Source organism: Mus musculus, chromosome 4 (assembly GCF_000001635.26).
Source record: "Mus musculus strain C57BL/6J chromosome 4, GRCm38.p6 C57BL/6J".
Lineage (NCBI taxonomy): Eukaryota > Metazoa > Chordata > Mammalia > Rodentia > Muridae > Mus > Mus musculus.
In genome coordinates this window covers 14,861,740-14,888,605 of record NC_000070.6, presented here as the reverse complement: position 1 = coordinate 14,888,605, position 26,866 = coordinate 14,861,740, and the positions used below count along the sequence as shown (strand labels likewise).

At 41.6% G+C, this 26,866-nt stretch overlaps 1 protein-coding gene across 1 annotated transcript in view; it reads right to left on the bottom strand.

Moving 5' to 3' along the window:
• Pip4p2 (phosphatidylinositol-4,5-bisphosphate 4-phosphatase 2) overlaps positions 1 to 24,387 on the bottom strand; it is a 51,042-nt gene extending 26,655 nt beyond the window's left edge. The window contains exons 1-2 of the mRNA NM_028264.4: positions 24,169 to 24,387; positions 1,924 to 2,072 (exon numbers count right to left, since the gene is read on the bottom strand). Of these exons, the coding sequence (NP_082540.1) occupies positions 1,924 to 2,072; positions 24,169 to 24,274 (255 nt within the window). The 5' untranslated portion in view covers positions 24,275 to 24,387. The remainder of the gene's footprint in view (positions 1 to 1,923; positions 2,073 to 24,168) is intronic.
• Between the last annotated feature and the right edge of the window lie 2,479 nt (positions 24,388 to 26,866).

Genomic DNA, 26,866 nt, shown 5'->3' with positions numbered 1-26,866 from the left:
AACTGTGCAAGCCTGAGAAGCTGAATTCAAATTCCCAGCCTCTGCATGCAAGGAAAGGCACGACTGTACACACCTGTAACCCTGCACTGTATCCAGAGATAGTCAGGGCAGAGAGAAACTAGACAGTCAGCCAGGCTCAAAGCTAATGTGCTTCAGTGAGAGACACTGTCTTAAAGGAACAAGGCCAGGAGTGAAGGAGAAAAACACCCTCCTCTGGCCTCCATCAGCACGTTTACGCCCCTCTACACACACACACACACACACACACACACACACACACACACACAAACACATACACACATACACACACACACACACACACAAACACACACACAAACACACACATACACACACACACACACAAACACACACACACATACACACACATACACACACACACAAACACACACACATACACACACACAAACACACACACACATACACACACACAAACACACACACACATACACACACACATACACACACACACACAAACACACACACACACAAACACACATACACACAAACACACACACACACACACACAAACACACACACACACATACACACACACACACACACACACACACACACACACACACACACTGTTTCAATAAAAAAAAGTGCATATAGATTGATACAGCAGAATGAGAGAAGATATTAAATCCAAGGAAAGATTCAAAGTTCTGGCTTTTAAAATTAGTCCTTTTGCCTAACTCCTTTTATTTGCTTGCCAAGTTTACAAAGAGCACAATAGAAGATGATCCTGACTAAATTCACCATTCGCCATTGATCAACTTACACACTAGCTAGCTTTGTAGTTATGACTGTTTAGCGTGATACACTTCTCTACGTGGTAGGCTATCCCTTATGGGAAAAAAATTGTAATGAAATACATGGCTTTATGAATTAGAGTTTTATGTTACAACTTTTAAACATATGAAGCCTGGTATCTTTGCTTTGTGGTTCATAGAGATAATGACCACTAGCAGACTGATTTATAACTTTACAAACTGGATGAAAATACAAATACTAAAATTCAATTCATATTTAATTGCAGATTTCAAAACAGACTGAAAAAAATTAAAGTCTAACTATACAAGCAGGAACAGAGATCAACTAAATAGTATATCCCTTACCAGGTACTAACTTAAACTATAAAAAATTGTTTTTTCTTCCCACAGAAAATTTATTCCATTAAGATTTAGGTTTAGTTATTCTTCCCAAAGATCAGCTATTTTTTTTTTTAAGATTTATTTACCATGTATACAGTGTTCTGTCTGGATATAATTCTATAGACCAGAAGAGAGTCCAAGATCACATTATGGATGGTTATGAGCCACCATGTGGTTGCTGGGAACTAAACTCAGGACCTCGGGAAGAGCAGTCGGTGCTCTTAATCTGTGAGCCATCTCTCCAGCCCTAAAGATCTGCTTTTTAAAAGTTGCCGTCAAGTATTTAAAAATTACATTGCATTGATATCTAGCAAGTGGAACACTAAGCTACTTGCAAACAAGCAGTACGGTACAGAAAGTAATAATAACTTCATAAATAAGGAAAAGAATACTGATATGGATATTAAATAAATAGTATTCTACATAAAGACGACATATGAAGTAAAACCCAGTAGATCTGCACTAAAATAAAAACGGACATATACTGAAGAGAAATATAAATGCACACAATATATAAAGAACCAAAGGAGCACTATATTTAAATTAACCAAGAAATTTTCTAATGGTGGTATCCTAACCATGTAGAGACGTTATTATATAATAAAAGAAAGACAGGCAGGAGAGGAAATGAAAAGGATCATCGTATTTGTATACTACACTGGCACTTAAATACTACTACTAAAGAACTCCCTTTAGAAATATGTCGTCACTTAGTGACCCATGCTCTTTAATGGAAATTGCCACTTACCGTAGCTTCATTGCAAACTGTGCACTTAACCACATGCTGGTGAAGTTTACCATCCAGGTTGATTAGAGATTGGCACACACGACAGTTGATCACGGGAATACCACTTGTTCCTGGACTGGCGATGGCTGTATACGGAGGTGGGAGTTCAGCTGAAAGGATTTTACATTGAATCAGAAACTGGGGCTAGTTTGAGCATAGAAGCCTTAGATGTACAGTAGAAATTACTAAAACACTTCCTCTGTATTTAAATGTTAACACTAGCTGACCTGTCCTTGTTGCAGAGTAAATATGCATGTAACTGTGTGGTCAAGGAGAATCAGTCTTAACTGATAAACGCAAATTCAGTGGTTTAGGTCTCCTGCAGTGGGGAATTTCCTTTACTCAAAATATCCACTCCATTCCTTTGCATTCATCTGGATAGCAGGTAGTAGTAGTTTGTGCCTAACTGAAAATCGTATACTAGTGAATCTGTAATTCCAGTACTTGGTAAGGTGAGACAGGAGGATTACAAAAAAATACAAGGCAATGGATGCAGGGACAGAAGGCTTGAGATCCCCACGCTGTAACAACTGGGCCACGACCTGTTTGGAGAGTAATCACAGCTCTTTATGACATTTAAAGTTTGATGCCCAGTATTTTATTAAAATGTCCAACCCAGAGAGACAACACTGTAGACTTTATTCCATTAGACACTAAGATGCTCGCCTGTGTGTGCACATAGGGATGCCTACAAATGGCTCACAAGATAAGACCAAGTAACGTCCCCTCGACTGTTATACTGTTATAAAATAAATAAACAAATAAATAAAACCCCTCCCTACTAGAAAAAAATGGTCAGCAAAAGTGCAGTGATTAAAGTCACTTACACATAGCGTATGTTGAGTGCATTTGTTTTTTATATATACTGGTGCAGTAAAACGACTATGATCAGAAGAAAATACGGGTCTTAGAAAGTTAATGAGAGTTTCTAACACACTTTTAACCTTGATCGTGTGCTGAAGCCTGAGCACGGAAGAAGATGCTCTAAAGAAAGACTTGTGCTTCTCTTTCAGCCATCAGACTACAACTGTCTTTTCCCACCTGTGAAAAGGAATGGACATAACTCTGCCAAGCAAACACACTGGAATTCTGGGCATAAACAGGGATCTTATAAGCCACAAAGACCCTGGAGTTTGTCCCCCTTCAACATGAAGCATCTTTAAGATTCCATTTTCGTTGGCCATGGATTAAGCAAAAAGCTGACGTCATAACAGAAAAAGTGAGAGTGTTCGGAGTCCAGGTCCCTTCCTCCAGGAACTGATCAGCTCATCTCACCATTAAATTCACCCTTTGCTCATGGCCTCTTACAAACTCCAAGATGGTCACAGGTGAGATGAGAAGGGAATTAGAATCCCTCCTTATCGGTGCTCAAACTGCAAACACATCCCTTTTCCTTTACCAAAGTTTGTTTCCCAATTTCTTTCAAATATTGGGGGGAGGGGGGCAGGTTTATAAACCTAAATACCCATGGAAGTAAAACTTTTGAAAATAAAAATCTCATAACTCAAAGATGCACACAAACGCACGTAGCTATTTCCTACTGGTGCCGAAGTAGTTCTGATTTGTGAGACAGAGTCTAGATTTGATTGAGTGGGGACACAGTTATGCCTAGGTTCGTGTGAGATGATACCAGAAATACCAGAAGTAAGCCTCATGCGGAAAAAGAATAACAGGCACCGAAAGCTCCTGAAAGCAGGAGAAACAGGGCTGAGGACCTAACTGGGTATCCTGCTCCAAGTGCTCAGCTGGTATGTAACCCTGTACTTACCAGCAGCACTAAACGGACAGTGTGTGTGTGTGTGTGTGTGTGTGTGTGTGTGTGTGTGTGTCTCGTGCATTTATCCATACATATAACAAATAACAAAAAGATCTAATGAATTTAAGAGGAGGTTTGGGGTGAGAGGAAAGAGGTCAAAGGGACTCAAAGGAGGAAAGGGGGCAATCATGTGCAGTCAGACACACGCATACACACACATGCATACACATGCACAAAAAAACAAAAGAAGGAAGGAAGGAAGGGTGGGTGGGCTGGAAAGATGACTCGGCAGTGAGTGAAGAATGCTTGCTCTTTTGCAGAGGACCCACAGTTCCCAGCACCCATATTGGGCAATTCATAACCTCTTGTGAGCCTATCTCCAACAGACATGATGCCCTCTTCTGGCCTCCCTGGGTACCTGTATACACGTTGTCTTCATTCACACAGATGCATGCATGCAAATAAAAATAACAAAACTGAGTGGGTTTTATTAATATTTTATCATTTTTGTGAATGGATGTTCTGTCTGCATACATGCTTGTTCATCACATACATGCCTGGTACTCGAGGAGGCCAAAAGAGGCATCAGATCCCTTGGAATTGGAGTTGCAGACAGTGGTGAGCAGCCACACAGATGCTGGGAATTGAACCTGGGTCTTCTCAAAGAACAGCCAATTCTCTTAACCACCAAGTCAACTTTTCACCTCCAATAACCTGTGTCTTTTTTGTTTTTGTTTTTTAAGAATAAAATGTCAGTGTTGTAACAATTACGTGAAATGCAAAATACAAACTCCTATGAATTTTACCTTAAAGATTGACCTATGATTTTTAGTCTGTCAAGCAAGAAAAGCCCTTAATGACAAAATATGTTCATATCTGCTCTCTCGGAGGTGTGGTAGAATAATCAGTGATGTTTAAATTTAAAACTGAAGAGACAGTCAGCTCCATGTACCTAAGGCATGTCTGGCTTATTAATAACTCAGTCCCTAGCACTCTTAAAATGCCCCCTATCTGGCTGATATTCACTACATAGCTACTGAATGGTTCAGTGAACTCACAAAGAACTGAAGTGCATTGGGTTTAATATTGTCTCTTAGTAAATTAAGACTAAATAAATATATCAATACCAGTCCCCTCAGAGGACAGCCAGCATCCTTATAAAATGGCTCTACATTGGAGCAAAAACAAAACAAAACAAAAACAAACAGACAAAAAACTTCCCTTCCTTGTGGAACAAATGGTCCTTCTAAGCCATGCCCTTGGAGGTGAAAAAGTCAGGGGATATCAGCTTGACCGAACACGTGAATAGAAAAGCAGATTCTGTAGCCTCGTTGCTCCACTAACCAGCACTTCTAGGCATTTCATTATAATTTTCTGTGCATCACTGTAGCCCTAAGGCAGTTGAAAGACACTTCCTGAACTTTTGGCATCTCTCCCTCAGAATTTACCCAAAGGAAGCCTGCATTGACAGCTCTCTCCTCCCATAAGAGACCTGCAATTGTGGAAGTTTCAGCAGTTACTCCAGCAGCAATTAAGATTTCAATTTCTTCACTCCATCTCCTTTCACTTCTACAATAGTCAAAAATCACTAGAGCTGAACCTCAGGGAAATTTATAAATAAGTAAGGCTACTGTGATCTCAGAATTGCAGCTCACTATTAAGTAAGAAATTCCATTTTTTAAAGATTCTTGGTAGATACTTAAGCAATGAACATCTTCTCTGTGGAGTTATATTAAATAAAAGATCCTTTTTTTCTATGTATTTGCAGTCCTTAATTCTAAACAGCATTGTCGAACCTAAAAGGACTGTGCAACACATCAGAAGTAAAATCAGTCTGTGAGGACACTGGAAAGAAAGCCTTCCGACTATGAGACTGACCTGCTGCCTGCTCTGGCAGACAGGGGTCTAGCAAGGCTGTCCTCCGAGAGGCTCCACCCAGCAGCTGACAGATACAGACACCCACAGCTGAACAGTGGGTGGGGCATGGGGATTCTTAAGTAAGAATAGGAGGAAGAATTGCAGGTCCCAAAGAGGACAGGAACTCCACAAAAAACCAACAGAGTCAACTAACCTGGACTCTTGGGGTTCTCAGATCCTGAACCCCCAACCAAAGAACATACACAGGCTGGACCTAGGCCCCCTACAAATGTGTAGCAGATGTCCAGCTCAGTCTTCATGTGTTTCCCAAAGTGGAGCAGGGGCTATCCTAAAAGCTCTTGCCTGTCTGTGGGATATCTTCTAGCTGGGCTGCCTTCTCTGGCCTCAGTAGGAAAAGACGCCCCTAGCCTTGTAGAAACTGTACCAGAGGCGGAGGGGGATGGGAAGGGGGGGTATTTCCACTCTCTTAGAGGAGAAAAGGGAAAAGGGGAAGGGATTGTGGGATGGTGTAGCCTGGAGTGGGGGCAGTGATTGGGATATGAAGTGAATACATAGATAAAAGAAATAATAACAAGAGTAAAAAAGAAAGCCAACAACCTAGAGATGCTGACTGCTGAAGGGCTCTGTGATTCTGCCCCTCCTAAAACAGAAGTCACTTTCTAAAAGGCAAAGAGTTGGTGTGAGGGAAAAATGTACAGACGGGAGGTGATGGAAACAGTCGAGAACCTAATAGTGAAGGCTTCGGAAAAATCAGATCGGGGTATACTGAATAAGGAAGAGGAAAGAGTCAGGGGAGGCTGAACAGTATGAAGGAAAACAGACTCCTAAAAGAGACACAGCGAAAGTGGAGGGATCAAAGGACATAGAGCTGCTCAAGCAACACTTTAAAGGAAGTGGCACCACCCTGCAAACCCACAAGTGATCAGATTACAGTTTCCCATCACAAGCATCAGCATCGTCCATCTAGTCTGCGCCAGACAGTCTCTCCGTTTTGCTAATTCATCCTAGTGCATTAATCTGTGCTCCTTTTTGAGACACATGTCTGTATTCTAACGGTTGGCACTGCCTCGCTGGGCTGCTCGGCCCTCTACTGCCTCACTCACTCCTCTACGAGCCTCTTCAATGGCAATGCCTGCCCACTGAATTCACTTTCTTCACTCCTGCTCTCACTGTATCCAGCCCTTGACAAAGATGGATACATAACAGAAAAATGACATCACATTAAAGTCTGAGATGGTCTAGGATCCTATTACAGAAGGAGGGCCCCCGAGAAGAAGGCCAGCATTATTCTCTGCCCCTCACCCCGTTTCCACTTTCTTCACGGTCTTTGGGAGAATGTGGCTTAAAGACAAAGCCAGCTGAGCTCTGCTTTCAGGACCTCTGCTTTCAATGGCAACGCTCTCCATCCAGCTCAGTACAGAGAAGAGGAAATACCATTCTTAATTCCTCCCCTTCTCAGAATCAAAGAAATGGGTCTCCCAGAACCACGCCACTGTTAGAAGGAGGTATCTGGCACACATCAGATTAAGACAGTGTGTGTTAGTGACCAGGTCACCCTGAAATCTAAACACATGTTCAGTATTGTGCCTGTGGAGCTCTGTAGACACCCTCTGACACTACAAGCTGGCTGTAGGTGCTCTGTTAGTAGATGCTGGAGAAAACCTACCAAGACAGAAGAGAGAGGCTTTTTTTTTTGTCTCTTCTGTTTGCTTCCTATGAGCTTCCAAACTACCTGCTAGTTTTCTAAATGTCACCCTTGGAATACTCTGCCACCATGGCTAAAGCACTTTCCCATGGCAACCCTGAATCCCGTTTTCAGTCTTCAACTATCTACTTCACTGTGTAGGCCAAGTGCCAGCCAGCCTCGTTTAGGCAACAGTCTTTGTGCCAGGGGCTTGGTGGTCTTCAATCACCATATTTCAGGAGTACAGGGACCCCTGGCACTGCACAGCTTTAACAGTTTCAGCAGTGTGCTCCCTGGACCTAACCGTGATTGCTACATTGTTACCTCCTGGACACTTGAGACAAAGATGTTTACCTTTCAGTTATCTAATTAGCAAGTTTATACCTGGCTAACAATTCTATTAGTTTCTATTGAGTTGTTTCTGTATTCTGATAAGGTATTGACTAATATAGACACTGATAGGAGATACTTCAGGACAAGCAGGGCTAACTCAGAGCAGTGGTTGGATGAGCCTGGATTTATTTAAGCATCATGCTGAGCTCCCTGCCAATGAGAGAGAGGAGCGTATGGATGCAGGACATGGGTGTAGTCATCCCGAGGAACTTGACTAATCCTGGCGTTAAGCGTGATGTCTATTTACGGCTGCTTCACGTAATCATTACAAGAGTAATAATTAGTATGTGTCTGTGATAGGAATGGATGTCCATGAATGTACAGGCCCTGGGAGGAAATAAGGAAGCTCAGATCTTTACACTCTCAGCTCATTGGAGAAGCAGAGAACTGTTACAGCTTTAAAATTATCATGTATGTTCCATTAGGAATACTAAAGATGTACAGAGACGCTCTCTTCTGCCTCCTGAACTCTGGTTCTCTTCAGCAAGCCTGCCAGACTGTCTGTCCCTAGTGCCGGTCCCTAAGCTCTCATCAAAGCCTAAGCCATGCCCCCTTTTTTGTAATAACATATCTTCTCATAAATTCCCTAGTCCTCAGAATAAAAGAAGGAAAGAAGTGAAGAAGCAAGCAAACAAGCAAGCAAGTCCGAAAATCTTATTAGAAATCAAACACAAAATTTAGTTGTAGTAATTGGAAATTGTCGGATAAGTTCACAGCCTTACTAAGCCTGTCACTGATAGCCAGTCGGAGTACTAATTACAAAGGAGTAGAACTACGGACCCCAAATAGAGCTGAGCGTACATCCCTGACTCAAAGACTCCCTCACAAGTAGAAAATAGCTTTCTCTCCTTATCCTCAAAAATCAGCCCTCCCTTTATAAATACCTCCTTTGAGGGAGTGGCCTACAGGGACACGGCTGGCCATTTGCCTTAGGACCAACCATTAAAACCTCTTATTGCCTCAAGATCCAGGGTGAGGGTAAAATTTCAGCATGCTTTAAAAGAATGGAATTGCGTTTGGTAAGATGCATCTGTGACAACAAGCCATAGCTGCTCTTGTAGAGGACCAGTTTTAAGTCCCAGCACCCACATAGTGGCTCCCAATCATTTGTGACTCCAGTCCTGGGGATTTAACACCTCTTCTTCTGACCTCCAGGGGCACACACACACACACACACACACACACGCACGCACGCACACACACAGTGTTCATATATACATGCAGGCAAAGCATTGATTACATAACATAAAATTAAATGAATCTTAAAACTAAAATTTAAAAAACAAATACAAACTCTAAACAGAATTGAATGATACATTAAGAGAACTACAAGATAATTAAGTCCATCCACAGCACAAAGTACAACCTTGGCTATCTCTGGAAGACAAGCTTCTTTGTGCTTTCAGAAAACACTTCCCAGAAGATGTCACCTCAACGATCCTGGTCTCTTCTTCATCACCACTAATTTCTTAGCTCCAGCTAACCAGCATCAATAGTCCCAGTAATGCAAAGTTTTTGCTTTAGTAGTTCTGGTATCTTGTTAATCACAGCTGATTCTTCAGCCCCAGCTAACCAGAACTACAGAATCTTCACAATCAAAACAGCAATGGCCCTGAAAAGAGTCTTTAATTTTCCCTCTGAAATTTCACAAGCCAGGCCTCCATCTTCTGCACTGTTCTCAACATTATCTTCCAAGCTCCTACACAACATCCGACAGAGCTCTTAACAACGGATGGATCTTTAAGCCCAAAGTTCCAAAATCCTTCCACAGTCCTCCCCAAAACATGGTCAGGTTGTCACAGGAATACCCCACTCTGCTGGTACCAATTTGTCTTAGTCAGGGTTTCTATTCCTGTACAAACATCATGACCAAGAAGCAAATTGGGGAGGAAAGGGTTTATTTGGCTTACACTTCCATACTGCTGTTCATCACCAAAGGATGTCAGGACTGGAACTCAAGCAGGTCAGGAAGCAGGAGCTGATGCAGAGGCCATGGAGGGATGTTCTTTACTGGCTTGCTTCCCCTGGCTTGCTCAGCCTGCTCTCTTATAGAACCCAAGACTGCCAGCCCAGAGATGGTCCCACCCACAAGGGGCCTTTCCCCTTGATCACTAATTGAGAAAATACCTTACAGCTGGATCTCATGGAGGCATTTCCTCAACTGAAGCTCCTTTCTCTGTGATAACTCCAGCTGTGTCGAGTTGACACAAAACTAGCCAGTACAACGTACTATAGTGGTACTTGGATATCCATGTTTACCGCTTAACTGTTCACAGAATCCAGAATATAATGTGGAATCAGCCTAGATATCCAGAAATAGAAGAATACATAATGAAAATGGACATGTACAAAATGAAATTTTATCCTGCCATAAAGAAAATTAAATTATGAATTATGACATTTGCAGAATAATAGGCTGTATTAGAGATCATTATGTTGAGTGAAATAAACCAGATTCAGAAAGACAAGTGTCATATTCTCTCATTTACAGAATCTAAATTTAAGTATACGTATATTTATGCATGTATCTATGCATATATCCATATGTAGATGGAAATGGAAACAGGGCTATGAGAGAGATAGAAGGGATATAAATGGAGGAGACAGGAGATCAAGAGAAGCTAACGGCCCACATGTGGCATCAAAGCACATGGGAAGGTAGGATCACTGAAGACAGTGGGAAGCAGTAGGAGCAAAGCATGATGGTTATACACGTATAACAATGCCACAAGGACGACTATCATCTTGTATGATAACAGAAAGGTAATTATTTTTTACAAAGAAAACTCTGATGGTGAAAGAGTACACATCAGGGTTACAAGTGGAGGGAAAAGCTGTGGGCACAGTCCTTGCTGCACAACCTAGTACTGGTTCCTTTAATATTGCAACACTTCCATAAAAGTTTACCACTTACACCTTCCTCCAATCAACACCTCTAGAAAAACAGCCATACTGTATGTACGGCTGCAATATTAGCTTGAGAGCATTATCAGTTTGCATCCCAGTGCCGTTAGGCCTCCATACAGGAACTTACATGAAGCCAGGATAGACCACGAGGCAACAACAAACCAAGTGTTCCTACCTCTCAGCCAACAATGAATATAAAATTTCTCTGCGAACTATCACCAACTGTCTTGCACTATCTCATGCATTAGACTGTGTCAAAGGACAGCCACATAACTGGAGATCCTGGTAAGAAATGCCTAATGACCTGCCGATAAGCAACTCCAAGATGACAGTGGCAGCTACTCTAACTTCGCCTTCCTTGTAAGGCATGCTCCACCTGACCTGAATAGTGCAGTTCACCTGTGGCACTGCTATTGCTCCCAAGAAGTGATAGCTTATGGCGTATTTTTAATTTTGCTTTTTACAATTATTCCATTTATAGCTATTTCAAGGAATACAACTTTTTCGGGCATTGCTTTATGTGGCATCACACTGAGTATTTATAATGGCTCCCCTCTCAGATTGACATTTACAATACTGCTTTCAAATTACATGTCTCAAAAAAACTACAATGTTGCTCCCTTGTTATGAAGATCAAATAATTGCTTCCACGGCAAAGGAAGGAAGGAAGGAAGGAAACCTCCTAGAGCCTAAACAGGTGGAAAGGATTACTCTTCTGGTCCTTTTTTTTTTAAGATTTATTTACTTCATGTCTGTGAGTACACTGTTGCTGTCTTCAGACACACACCAGAAGAGGGCATCAGATCCCACTATAGATGGTTGTGAGCCACAATGTGGTTGCTGGGAATTGAACTCGGCACCTCTGGTAGAGCAGTCAGTGCTCTTGACCACCAAGCCATCTCTCCAGACCCTTCTGTTACTCTTTTTACTCATCACATTTCACTGACGATCACAAACTGCATTTTCTAAGAGAAAGACAGTCCTTTCCATGTATGTATATGTATATGTATATGTATATGTATATGTATATGTATATGTATATGTATATGTATATGTATATGTATATGTATACACCTTAAGTATTCATGAATCACTAGTAATAAAGTCTACTTATCCCAGGACTGTTAGACCAAGAAATGATATGGGGAGGGGAAGGGGAGATATAAACTACATGCATGAGAAAAGCAAACAACCAAACTGGCTTTATAATGTTTGGATTGCTTAAAGATGTCAAACAGTATGGCATTCTGTTAAAATCTCATGCTACTTGGCAGTATAAATATGTAAACTAGCATACTATGCTCTGCATCTTTCCAATTATAAATTATTACCTTGAGCCGGGCAGAGGTGGCACACACCTTTAATTCCAGCACTTGGGAGGCAGAGGCAGGTGGATTTCTGAGTTCGAGGCCAGCCTGGTCTACAGAGTGAGTTCCAGGACAGCCAGGGCCACACAGAGAAACCCTGTCTTGAAAAAAAAAATGAAAAAAGAAAAAAAAAAAAACAAATAAAATATTACCTTTAATTAATTATAAATGGATCAATGATTAACTAATTTTAGATTAAAATCAATTGTTAGAATTTGAAGTAGTTACTGTACATCTGAGCAAAATCAATTAAATACATGAGAGCTAACAAGACCCTTAGGATCAATATTTATTTTATAGGCATACAATAAGTGCTGAAAACTATTAGTGAAAAAAAATCCCATTTTTAGCCAATGGATTAACTAAATTTCATTTCCAAATGTTAGGATTCCTAAAGAAATGAAGTGAATAAAGTGGCATTTCTTCTCTACAGACAGTAGGAGTGACACCCCTGGAGTGCCTTCTGTGCCCTGTGAACATTCCTAGTAAAGATGTGACCACATGTTCCATGGATCACACTGCCTTTTGCTCTCATGCTCCTCCAGCTCCCTGTGGCATACACCTCCACTGTGCAGTGATGTGAGCGTCATCAGGGTGCCTCACTCCATCACCCATTCATTGACATGGTGGATGCATGGAGGATGAGGATACTGAGTTAAGAGAGGGATCCAATCTCCAACCATGTCTCTCTAGGATCACACACACACACACACACACACACACACACACATACACACACACAAATACTGCAATACAAACTGGACACACACTGTTCGGGGAACACGTATTTCCTGGCAAAGACTGCACAAACCAGGGGAACTTTGCTGTGCAGCGAGTTTTAGTTGCAATAGGTCCAGAGTTGCCTTCCCATTTGTCTGTCTGTAGGAAGGAAAATGTAAGTCTCCACCTGGAAAAGACTAGAACTGACCAGTAAGCGATACTGGTGTGAGGCAGCAAGGAAAACATGGAGGAGACACCGTGATGCTTCCTATTTGAAGCAGGATTCTCCTAAGACCTTGGAAAGGTTGACAATGAAAGTCGTCCATGTCTGTCCTTCACATCAAATATTCTCATTCTCATGTAGCATTTGTACCACTTACTTTATAATAGATAATATATTTTATTCAAGCAGTATTTTCTACATGTTTATAGAAACTTTCTGAACTACTGATCTATAACTTAACATCGTTTAAAGCACCCGCACTATCTCATAACCATGAATTATAACATGTCTATAAGTTTATGAAACTTTCCCTTTCATGTTGAGAGTCATTATTGTCATATGCTTATAAGTAACGGTGGGCTTAAGCCTCCAAACACCCATGTTTGCATAAATACTCTTTGACCAGTCACATAGCACATGCATACCTGGTCTGCAGATGGATGACACATCCCATGCTAGTCAGACTTCTAATGCGGAAAAGAAGAAATACGCAATAGTTCTAAAACACTCACATATTGTCTTTTCAATAAAGATACTCTAAAATTTAGAAGTTAATCCCAGGTGGGACTTTGGAAGTAAAGGTAAAGAGAGGTAATACAGGCAATACAGATTAAGTACCTCTTTTAAAGGAAATAGTTTGAGGATCTCTAATTTCAAAAAACTAACCTCCAAACTTTTGAAATCCAAATCTTTCTGAACACTAGAATGACACAGTATTTCAGATTTCACCTTTTCAGATTAGGAATGTTCAGTCCTGTGAAGCCTATGTAAATTTCTAATTAATTAACTAATTAATTAAACCACTTCCCATCCCAAGCACTTTGAATGAAGGATATTCTGTGAAGATATAGCTCAGGTGCTTCAAATCCCTTACAAAACAACTGGGCCACAAAACATATGGCATAAACGCCAAAGCATACTGCATACTGCTTGTTTCTGGTGTGAGAAACCGAGGCTCTAAACTGGAACAGGTAGCGCCTGACAGCAATTAAGAATGGCTCTGAGGCTATAAAGGGACTGCGCTCCATGATGCTTGGAAGTCTCACCTGAAGTCTTGGGAAAGTGCAAGACCTTGCACATATCTTATGCTTATTCTCATAGAGCAATGCCCATGCTAGGTCTCTTCGGCCACACCCCTGTCCATCGGCCAATTACCATTAGCAACTGCCAGTGCTCTGTGCTTGATACCTCCTGAGACAGGCGTGGAGGCAGAGGCAGGGAAATCACAAGTCCCAAGCTAGCCTCAGTGAGACCCTATCTCCAAGCACAAGCATGGATGGATGGATGGATGGATGGATAGATGGATACTGAATTCAACCACATCTCCATATTTCCAGTGCTTCCCACACCTCCACCACTGTTCAGAACATCATTCCACAACTCATAGTCCCTTAATTAGTGCTATATCTTACTGGTTTCTTCTCATCTTCTCTACGTGTTTGTTTTCCATATACAAATCAGGACATTTTTTTTTTCCGGAGACAGGGTTTCTCTGCATAGCCCTAGCTGTTCTGGAACTCACTTTGTAGACCAGGCTGGCCTCGAACTCAGAAATCCGCCTGCCTCTGCCTCCCAACTGCTGGGATTAAAGGCATGCGCCACCACGCCCGGTGGGACAATTTTTAAAAGTAAAGTTTACTAACCCTCCATGGCTCATTACCATTAAAGCAATTCGTCTTTGGCTGGTGACCTGCCAAGCCTTTTGGGCTCTCTCAGTCCACCAGTCCACACATATGGCCTCGTCTAACTATTCTCTAAATCCCCATGTTCTTTTTTTTTTTTTTTTTTTTTTTTTCTTTTGGTTTTTCAAGACAGGGTTTCTCTGTGTAGCCCTGGCTGTCCTGGAACTCACTTTGTAGACCAGGCTGGCCTTGAACTCAGAAATCCTCCTGCTTCTTCCTCCCAAATGCTGGGATTAAAGGCGTGCACCACCACCCCTGGCCTTTTTTGTTTGTTTGTTTGTTTTTGTTTGGGCTTTTTTTTTGTTTTGTTTTTTGGAATCCCCATGTTCTTACCTGCGGTATGCCCAGCTGTAAAACTGCAGGAATTATATTTCCTGACCCCTTTGCCTAGAAATCTCTTCTTTGCTCTAAAATTTTGATGGCTGATTCTGACTCACTTTTCAGGACTCTGTGATTGTTACCTCTGAAATGCCTTTCCTGATAGCCCATCTGAAACAACGCTGTTCCTTGCTTATTATTCTGAAATTACAGGGCTTAGAGTACACAGCTCAAATGAATGGAAGTTCTTCAGCATATGAATAGCATAATAGGCACTCAAAATTTTGAAAGGGAGGCTGAAAGGAGGGGGGTGAAGCTTAATTTAACATTTTAAAGATGCTGGGGGGGGGGACTGAGTGAAATGTGAGAATTATAAAACAAACTAAAAGAACCTTGAAGGCCAGTGCTTAGGGAATACAGGAAAAGGATTCTGACAGGAAGGGCTTGGCATGCCACTGGAGTACCAGAAGCAAATATACTTTCTCTTTTTTCTTCTTTCTTTATTTAGTTTATGTATATGGGTACACTGTAGCTGTCTCCAGCCACACCAGAAGAGGATCCCATTACAGATGGTTATGAGCCCCCACGTGGTTGCTGAGAATTGAACTCTGGACCTCTGTAAAGACAGTCAGTGCTCTTAACCACTGAGCCATCTTTCCAGCCCCTATACTTCATCCTTAATGAAAATGTGGCCTCAGTGAGACAAAATTTGACTTAAGAAATAATTGATAGATATCCCTTAACTCAAGTAATTGAATTATAATAACATAAAAATCAAGTTTTCATATTTATCAAGAACATGCATTTCAGCATCATAGACTGACAGGACATTTCTTGTGACTTCCAGTGGGTCTCCGAATCTTTGGCAAATAACAAACATTTAAACAAAGTTTACGTGTGTGTGTGTGTGTGTGTGTGTGTGTGTGTGTGTGTGTGTGTGTGAAGAATAAGTCCTTCCATCTATATTATTTCTTCTTATCAACAGATTACCAACCTTGGTTCTTCAAGTATGCAGGGAGATTCTCCAGCCCATCAAGTGGGTCTGGATGTTTTGATTCATATAATATGGTTAATTAAACACCCCTTAACATAGGTTATACAATTATTTCCAGGAATAGAGTCATACTTGTGCACACTCTAAACACCCTAGTTTTATTTCAGAAGGAAATATTCATGCTGATGCATTAACCTGCCCAATTTTTACTTCTCCAGAAGAAAATTGGGAAGGGGCGTGCATTCGTCAATACAGATGGAGCAACTAAAACATGGATTTCTCTTCAGCTCCTTCAGCACTGGGCCAGCAAAGACACTGGCTGAAGGCAAGAAGACAGTGGAAGTCACCAAAAAGATAGTGAACTTCTAGTAAAAGGGCAAAGAGAGATATCAGATACCATATCATCAGAAGTAGAGTCTGTCCACCTGGGCCCAAGTTGGGACCTATGCAATGCAGGAGCAGTTACTTTATTGATTATGCTGTGTTTATGAGTGGACCTTGAGACCATAATAGGCTCATCCATTCATCTTGGAAATGGACTGGATTTAACTTTACCTTGGAATTTGAATCACATCCCATTTGTGTAGGACATCATAACATTGGTCTTCCTATTAAAGGTTATATATGGACATATATTCTACAAGATACTAGAACTGAAAATCACATGGGTCTCTTTTCAAGATATTCTCTAGATTTTTCTGATCAATACAGTAACATAACTAATAGACATAGTTTGGATCTCTGTTCTTGTTGGCAGAGTATTGCACACAATGCTTTCATTGTTGTGTATAGGCTACTAATGCATCAAATGACAACTAGATTTATGTACAACATCTCAAACCAAGACCATTCTGGATATCCTGCATTTAAAAAATAAAAAGGAGAGCTAGAAAGATGGCTCAGCGGTTAAGAGCACAGACTGCTCTTCCAGAGGTCCTATATTCAATTCCCAGCAACCACATGGTGGCTCACAAACCATCTGTAATGGGATTCGATGCCTTCTTCTGGTGTGTCTGAAGACAGAGACAGTGTACTCATATAAACAAAATAAATAATTCTTTAAAAATAAAAATAAAAAAGGTGTTAGGTGTGGGCAGTGGTAGTACAAGCCTTTAATCCCAGCACTTGGAAGGCAGAGACAGGCAGATCTCTGAGTTCAAGGCCAACCTGGTCTATATAGTGATTTCCAGAACAGCCTGAATATACAGACATCTTATCTAGAAAAAACAAAATGAATAAATAAAAATAAATGCAAAAGTAAAAAAGGAGGTAGATGTTGGAACATAGTTCAAAATGGAGTCCTGCAAGGGGCATTTTGCATGCTTGTGAGAAAATTCCAAGAAACAAGAGTCTTGTGACCTCAGTTTCTTAAAAAAAAAACACTGAATTATTCTTGGAACGTGCTTTGGATTTGAATGTTCTTGGAACTGTGCCCCGTCTTCCAAGGTATAGTGGCTAGGACTGAGTTTACTTCAGCTGTTGTTATTCATATGCCACATATGGCTTGTCCTTGTGGTTGAACAAAGGATTCACGTGATTCTTCTTAACCCTCAGAGGATAAATTTCCTGATGCTCTAAATGAAGTTGACCACTGCATGAAACTTCAGTATGTCTCATTGTTAGGCCTTGCATGCTGCCAACTAAAGCAGTAAACACTCAAGCAAATGGATTTTTTTTTCCACCATGACACTTCTTCTTCATGGAAGTGTGCATCACAGGTGGATGGCACACGCCCTGGCACACTCCTGTGGCCCTGAGGAGCTCTGAGTCGATGCTCATGTATTTAGCTCTGGCCAGTACACGAACAGCACGTTCTGGGTTTCAAGTCAGGCCCCTTAGTTCTAGGCTCATAGATCCTGTAAATCAATTCATGTCATTTCTTTTTTGGATATTTAGAAGCACATGAGGTGCCTCATATCTAAAGCTAAGTTTGGGATCTGTCTTCTTGGAAACTTGCTCCTTTTCTGGTGTTCTCTGTTTTAGTGCAGTCAGAGAAGTCATAGAGTTGCAGAAGCAGAATTCTTGGAGATCCTCGTCATCATCCTTGCACTCCCAGTAGCTGTCCATCGACAAGGTCAGTTCCATCTTCCCTTTGATTTGCTTTGGATTTGGCAGCGCTGGGAACTAAGCCCGAGGCTTTTCTCTTCTACTCAAATCGTCTGCCACTGGGTTTGATCTCCATCCCTTTGTTCATTGTTGCATGTGTTTTTCGAGACAGGATCTTGTTAAATTGACTTAGCCCCCAAACTACAGTTCTCCTGAGTAGCTGGAATTATAGGTATATGCCTCGATGCTTAGCTTTAGTCTCCCTCCTAAACCTCATCTCTTGGCTTTTATCCCTACATATAACCTGGTTACAGCAAAATTAAATTTGTTGGAATTATTACTGCATTCAATAAGACAGTTATCCCTATATACTCTGGTCAACCATCTAATTTATCTATTTTATAGAGTGATTTAAAATAGAGATCTGACACACTATTTTTGTTTAAAGAAAATACCCTTCATATGGCCTGTAATGCTCTCAAATCAACTCATATTCATTGTAGGGTCCCTTGGTGCAGCAGAACAAATCACTCAAAAATATAGTATCATAAACAGCAATTCTGTGAGTTGTTCAGCATCAGTTTGGGATGTTGTTACTTACAATCTCTTCTGTAGACGTAGTAACAGTTTGGCTTTAGTTAGTGTGATTTGAAGACTTGTCTGTGTAGTGTTATCCAAAACATTGACATGTCTGAAGGTTGGTCAGACACTGTTCTTTTTTTGTGGGCTTTTTGAATGGTTGGTTTTGGCTTTCTCTAAGCATGACTGTGTCCAGTCATCCTATTTCTTACACAAGTTACTTTTTCCAAAGTGCAATAATGTCCAAAGCAAAAACGATAATGTCTTCTCATTAACATCTAATCTCATTCAGCATATCTCCTACCTTATTCTGGAGTCTAAACCAAGTCATGGGGTCAGTCCTCATTGAAAGGCGGAGGCTCTATAACACTTGAATGTCTGAAAACAAAGTTATTATGAGGCAAGGAAATCTATGGAGACTATCAACCACACCTACCTCTCTAATCTCATTTTGTAGCACTTGTCCTACATTGCCCTATTTCTACTTTAGCAACATTGGATTTCCTCCCCTGATCCCTCACCATTCCCCATTCGGATACTGTGGGTTTTTTTGGTTGTTTTGGGTGTGTGTGTGTGTGTTTCATACTACTTGCTTTGCATACAACGTCCATCTGGATAACTCCTGTTCCACCTTAGATTCCAATCACAGCTCAGGAAAGCCTTTCTTGTCTCCCGTAGCCAGGTTAAATCAATGAATGTGGTCGAGGCACTAAACATGTTGCAAATATGGTCCTTGTCCCCTTTGCATTTTGTGTTTCTGTGGATGATTGTGCAATTCGTCCCTATTATATCATAAGAGAAAAGGAACCTAGTCTGTTTTTCCTTTCCTACCACAGAGCTTGGCTAAAATGCCAGGATTGGTTGAAGAATGAATGAAAGAAACAAGCCTAGAAGACCCGTCTCTCTGTTTATAACATAGTATCTCCCTTTCTGAACGATATGCAAGTACATAAGCCCATTCCCATTGTCAATACTTAGACAACCTGGAATTCGAAACATAATTTATACAGAATTTGTAAGGTGAACTATTAATTTTTGCCAACTTGACACAAAATGTGGTTGCCTGGGCAGAGGGAACCTCAGCTGAGGAATTGCCTCCCCAGGACTGGTCTGCGGGCATGCCTATGGAACATTTTCCTAGTTAATAATTGGCATGGGAAGTATCAGCCCACTGTGGGCAGTGGTTCTGCCATTAGGCAGGTGGTTCTGGGCTGCAGAAGGAAGCAAGCTGAGCGAGCCACGAGAAACAAGCCAATGAGCAGCACCCCTCCACCAATTCTGCTTCAGAGCCTGCCTGCAGATTCCTACCTTGAACGCCTGCTCTGGCTTCCCAAGCTGGAATAAACCCTTTCCTCACAAATCGCTTTTGGTCATAGTGTTTTATTACATCAAAAGAGAAGCAAACTGGGATGCAAATGTAAAAGTTCTATCGTTCTGCCATATATTGTCTCAAAGGGAACCATTTAATCGATCCAAACTATTCAAGTTTATAGTACTTTTCCCCCTACTTTCATTTCAAATGAAACTAATATCTATTTTTTTAATTGCTACGCCTTAACATAAGCTGGCTTATTTTTTTTCTTTTTCCAGTTTTTATTAGGTATTTTCTTCATTTACATTTCAAATGCTATCCCGAAAGTCCCTTATACACTCCCCCAACCCTGCTCCCCTATACACTCACTCCCACTTCTTGGCCTTGGTGTTCCCCTATACTGGGGCATATAAAGTTTGGAAGACCAATGGGCCTCTCTTTCCACTGATGGCCAACTAGGCCATCTTCTGATACATATGCAGCTAGAGACACAAGCTCTGGAGATACTGATTAGTTCATATTGTTGTTCCACCTATAGTGTTGCAGACCTCTTTAGCTCCTTGGGTACTTTCTCTAGCTCCTCCATTGGGGGCCCTGTGTTCCATCCAATAGATGACTGTGAGCCACAAGCTGGCTTATATACCAGAGTATTGTAGTCAGGAGAGAAGCTACCCAGTATTGATATTGGGGACCACCCACATTCTACTCAGAAACTCGGGTGGATAGTTTCAAGGATGTCTTAGTTAAGGTTTACTGCTGTGAACAGACACCATGACCAATGCAAGTCTTATAAAAGACAACATTTAATTGGGGCTCGCTTATAGGTTCAGAGGCTCAGTCCCATTATCATCAGGGCAAGAACACGGCAGCATTCAGGCAGACATGGTGCAGGAGGAGCTGAGAGTTCTACCCCTTCATCCAAAGACTACTAGCAGAATACTAACTTTCAGGCAGCTAAGACAAGCGTATTAAAGCCCACACCCACAAGTCCACACTTACTCCAACAAGGCCACACCTCTCAACAGTGCCACTCCATGGCCCAAGCATATACAAACCATCACAAAAGACTGCATAGAATTCTTCTTGGGCAAAACCTAATGTCCAATGCTAAATGTTCTCCACTATATTATTAATAGCCTACCCTGAAATAACCCAAAAGTCACTATTTCTTCTCAAGAGATAGGAATGATAATTCACGATCCTTAGAAAGTGATGCAAAGAAGGAGCTGATGAGGTGGCTCAGTGGTTAAGAGCACATACCTCTCTTGTAGAGGACCCACATGGGACTCCAGTTCCACGGAATCCAATGCTCTCTGCCAGCATCCTCGACCACCTGCACACACATGCTGCACATACACACACACACACATGCTGCACACACACACACACACACACTCACACACACACACACTCAGGCACATACACATAAGATAAAAAAATAAATCTTTAAAAAGAGTGGCACAAAGCAATGGATTATAAAATGTTGTGGTTAAGCCTCCTCCTCCTCTTCCTCTTCCTCCTCCTCCTCGCCCTCTTTTTAACCTATTAAACATCTGAGTAATTAGGATATAAAGACAGTGAAGCTGATCACGTGTTTACTACGGAAGCATGAGGACTGACGTCTGGATCCCTAGAACACACATAGAAAGCTGGGTGTGGTGGTGCACACTAGAACCCCCGGCATGAGGAGTAAGAGGCCGGAGGACCTGTGGGCTTTGATAGTCATCTCGAATTGCTTAGTCAATTAGCTCCAGGTTGACTGAGAGACTCTGTCTCAAAAACTGAATTAGAAAATGACAGAGAGACATGATTGTGGACCTGTAGCACTTGTACACACAAACACGTATAATACACACACACACAGAGTTTGAATAATTATAGTTGGTATCGTAAACTAAAATTACCCACCAAAATGTATATTCAATTTCTAGTCACTGGTTTTCAACTAAAAAGCTTACTATTTGCAGCTATTAACAGAATCTGATGATAAAAGAAGTCTTAAAATCTGAACTGCCAGAGATTAGTGTCGAATACCTTTAATCCCAGAACTCCAGAGGCAGAGGCAGGCAGATCTCTGAGTTCAAGGCCAGCCTGGTCTACACAGTGAGTTCTAGGACAGCCAGGGTTATACAGAGAAACCCTGTCTGAGGAAAAAACAAAAACAAAACAAAACAAAACAAAAGCATCTGAACTGAATCACTCTGGAATTTATTCTTTCTCTCCACTACCTGAGCTCCATAAAGGCCCAGTTTTAGTCAGCCTGACTCAGAGAAGTGTAGCATGTGACATACTGTGAGGGCCCATAAAGTTCCTGAATGAATGAATGAATGAATGAATGAATGGGACAGTGTCCAAGATTTAGAACGTGTGTATTACTCAAATAGTTGTTAGTAATCAAGAAAAGATACTGTCATCATGCGAATAAAATGACTTTGCTTGGGCTGGTGAAATGGCTCAGTGGGTAAGAGCACCCAAATGCTCTTCCGAAGGTCCAAAGTTCAAATCCCAGCAACCACATGGTGGCTCACAACCATCTGTAACATGATCTGACGCCCTCTTCTGGAGTGTCTGAAGACAGCTACAGTGTACTTACATATAATAAATAAATAAATCTTAAAAAAAATGACTTTGCTTCTCATTTACGTTTCTTCCTTCATAGATGTTATCCCATATATTAGTGTTTTAAATATCTCCATCGTTTCCAAAAAAAAAATTATTGTACTCTTAGGCCAAAGGAGTTAAAAGATCTTTAAGTTAAGAGATCTTTAGAGTAAAATGACTTCTTTTCAGTGCTTGATTGGAAATGCCACTCTCTTTGTAGTTTGAGGAATCTGATCAAATTAAGGAAATCTATAGAGAACAATGAAGTCTATGCAGGTCCATATATATATATACATATATATATGTGTGTGTGTGTGTGTGTGTTTGTCCTAAACACAGATTGACTAAAATAAGGAAAAGGTATTTCCATTACTTCAGTCCAAACTCAGTCCCTTAATAAATCATCAATTTTATTCCATAGACAAAAATTAATAAAACTGAAACACTCATTCAGGAACCTGTGACTAAGGATTAGATAGTACAATATTAATATCAAATGGCCAGTAAGGGAAATCCCCCGACTTCTGGCCAACAAGGGTCACTTGTACGTTTTCTGTGTGTCAGTTCCCTTGGACTTTGCCCCTTTCCTCTCAGGCTGTCAATCACTCTGAATTACTCCCAGCTAACCACAGTTTTCCTTTGTTCTGCTTCTGTTTATAGATTGAGACCCAGAATGTTGATTTTCAAGTTATAAAATGTTAAAAAGAAATGTTAAATGCCAGACAACTTCAACCTGTTGTAGTGTTTCCCGCCCCCCCCCGCGCCCCCCCCTGCCCCATTTCAGACATGAACTTAGAAGTTGTGTTACAAGACACGTGACCTGCTTATATTCCCAAAACACTATTAACTTTGGCCTCCTTGGGTTTTAAACTTCATTCACATCCAGCCAAAAGAGCAAGATGAAGTAAGGTACGCTTGCACGTGCCATATTTAATGATCTCTGTAAGGCTTGCCTTCCAGACTACCGTAGTAAACACTCCCAAAGACTTTGAACAAAGACAGTGCTTGAATAAATCGAATCCTTTGGTAAAGAGACTTCTCCTTCACCACACCATTTCTCCAAATCCCTTTTTAATTCTACACTGAAAAACAAAACTAAAAATATATACGGTATAAACTTGGGGAACTTTTTAGAAGTTAATTTCAACCTCACCCAGACATGCATTTAAAAAATTCCTCCTTCCTAACGGAAGGCTCTTCATTCACCACTGAAGCTATGAAACACACTCCTTACAGGCAGCAATGCCCGTAGCTTAGGAATTTCGGACATATTAGGGATAAACTCTGTTGCTTCTGGTTAGGCAGTTCCCTGCTTGCACTCCGGGGCCGAGTGTAAGGGACTAAGATGTTTCCTGCTGAAGTCCTCTCAAGGGCAGATGCCAGGGTGAGCAGTGCCCCGTGTTTTTCAGCAACCGAAAGCACTTGTGAATGACTGAAGGATCTGCACCACCGCCCAGCTGCACTTAGGGGCTGCTTTGGAAACAGCAGCTCGGAGCTTGGGAAAATTCATGTCCGATCCTGAAGCTGGGAAGGAAGTGTTCAAGCACACACTCCACACCACAAGCAGCAGCAGCGAAGCCCTGCAGACAGGCTTTCGGGTAGGCAGGCAGAGCCTGGGAAGGCATCCTTTTCCCCCAGCCCAAGGGAGAAGCTCTCCTCCGCCTCCGCGCTAGAGCTCCCCGGCATTCATCCTTCCATCCTTCCAGACGTTTCTGCGAGAAGCAGAAAGGTCTATGCCGGCCTTACCTCTGGGGCTGCTTTCCTGCAAGTACGGCGGGGCTGTGGGAGTGACATTTCCCGAATGGGATGCTGACAGCAGAGGCGAACGTTCGTCCACCCCGTCAGCAGCCATGACTGCAGCGACAGCGCGGCGGGCCGCGGGTTGAGCTGGGCTGCGGCTAGGGAGGAGGTGGTGGCCAGCAATGCCGCCGCGCCGCCGCTACGGCCTCCGGGAGGGCCCAGGATGTGTCACAAGGCAGGAGGCGGGGGAGGGGAGGGTGCGGGACCGCGAGGCCGGGGGAAGGGAAGCACGCCGGGAGGCATGCTGGGGGAGGGGACTGGAGAGGAAAGAAAGAGCCCGGGAGGAGGAGGAGGAGGAGGAGGAGAAGGAGGAGGGAGGGAAGAAGTGTGGAGGGAAAGCCAGCCAGTCTGAGAAAAGGGGAGACGGGAGGACTGATTAGGAAGTGGGGGAGGGGAAGAGATCAAGTAAGCAAGAGGAGGGGCAAAGGGAAAGAGAGGGTGAGGAATCTTTTAAACTAAGGGAACCGAGGATAAAGAGCAGCTTTGAGAGGCACTGAAAGGCCTGTACTGGATTACGGGCAAAACCAGAGCAATCAAGTTCAGCTCCTCCAGGAAGTAGGAGAGTCTAACTTGTCTGGTAAACTTTGCAGCTGGGTGAAGAAAACTTATTTCTTGGGTTATCATTTTCTTCGGAGAGGTTTCTTCTTTGTTATGAACCATAGCTGAGAATCTGTTGTCTGAGAAATGTTGGTGCCTGCGCATTAGGCTTTCCTCTTTTCCTTGATTTTTTTTTTTAGGAATAAGAGTGCTGACATTTGATTTTTGGCACTTTAAGCATAAGTGTTAACTTTTACAACTTCCGTTTTACAAAATAGACTGTCATTTTAGTTTTTGTAGAATAATGGGGCTTTTTTGTATAATGTAAAAATTAAACCTTTTTCCTACAAAAGATTTTTCTTTTTTTAAAAAAAGGTCATTGTACTGAAGAGCTAGCACACTGATTAAGGTGCTCACTGATCTTGCTTAGGTCACAAAAGCCAGTTCTCAGCACCCACATTTCGTGGCTCACAAACCACCTGTAACTCTAGTAAAAGGAATCCAATACCTTCATCAGGCCTACATCAACACACACACTCACACACACAGTTTTTTTAATAAATGTTTTTAAATACTCAACAGACTTATTGTCTTATTTTCTATTTACATTTTTGTTACCCTTTTTTGATGTTTTGTCATTTGATTCCAATGCGATTTACATTTTTTAAAAAAACAACAGAAACAAACCAAAGTTTAGAACACATCCAAATAAAAATGCAATCAGAATAATAGCTTTCCTGCTGAGGTTCTTCTGAGTGACTTCGGAAGAATTATTTACTCACCTTCCAGGTGTCCCCAAGTATCTAGGGTGTGGTCTCCATGCTCAAGGTGGCTGAAAAGTCCCACAGTGAAATAGCTGTACCGGAGATTGGGAGTTGCCCCTTACATTTCAGTCCGTATAAACAGCAGACATTCGAAACTACTCAAATCACATTTAGGATCCTCAAGTTGCTCTCTGAAGACATACTCTTTCTTCCTGAATCTATAAAGTACCAACTGGAAACCCTAAGGGAAGGTAAAGAACAATGTTTTCTTTCATGTAGCATCTTTGGGCGGCCAATAACAGGAAGATACAATGCAATATAAAGATCTTATTATGGTGTGACCCCTATGAGAACTTAGATGGGTCTCCAGTAGACTGGGGTTTGAAAACTCACGATGTGTCACTCCCAGCAAAAAAAAAAAAAAAAAAAAAAAAAAAAAGAGCTTATCCGTTGAAGAATGAGTACCAGTACCTCACAGTAAAGATCGCTGAGTTGAAGAAAATTACAAAACCAATTCACAGAACCCTGCTTTTACCCTAGTCATGTTTTGGATTGTCCTGCAAAGGCTTGTATGTAAAAGACTGGTTCCCCGCAGAAACAGTACTGGGAGGGGTTGTCAAAGGTTAAGAGGAAGAGCCTTTGGGTGATCAAAGGTGTACACCCTTAAAAGAAAATGCGTTGCTGTCTTGTATCCCATACGTCTCCACACTTTGCTTGCTCTGTGATGAGAGGCCGAGTTACTCCCACCGTTGATTTTCTCTTTGCCATCTGAAGCGCTCATCAGAGGACAACTTCTACCTTGTACTTGAATTGCCGGAATGAGCTAAATAAGGTATTTGCCTCCTGTGTTTGTTTGTAGTGAGGCAAAGTTGACAGTAGAGCTCATGTTCTGTCATGCCACCCCCTACTCCATTTTAACAGTATATTTACAGTTGCATTATCCTCCTACTGTCTATCTCCAATTGACAGATGAAGTCAGAAGACAAAGATCTTTTGGGGAGAGTCCTTTTTAAATTTTTGATTACCTCATTCCCCCTTTTCTTTCCTCCTTCAAGTCCTCCCACACACTCCTCCATTCCCTTTCAGATTCATAGCCCCTTTTTATTTGATTATTATTATTGCATATATATATATACATATACATAAGTGTATCAATACAGCCAGCTGAGTCTGTTGATTGTATGTACACAATTTCAGGCCCTATCAATTGGTATTATATAAACAGTGGCTCATTCCTGGGGAAGACTAGTTCTCCATTGACTATAGTTCTTCGTCCAGGAATAGGGTCCTTTGAGATTTCGCCCTTCCGATTTAATATGTCTGTTACTGTTGTCATTGTTTGA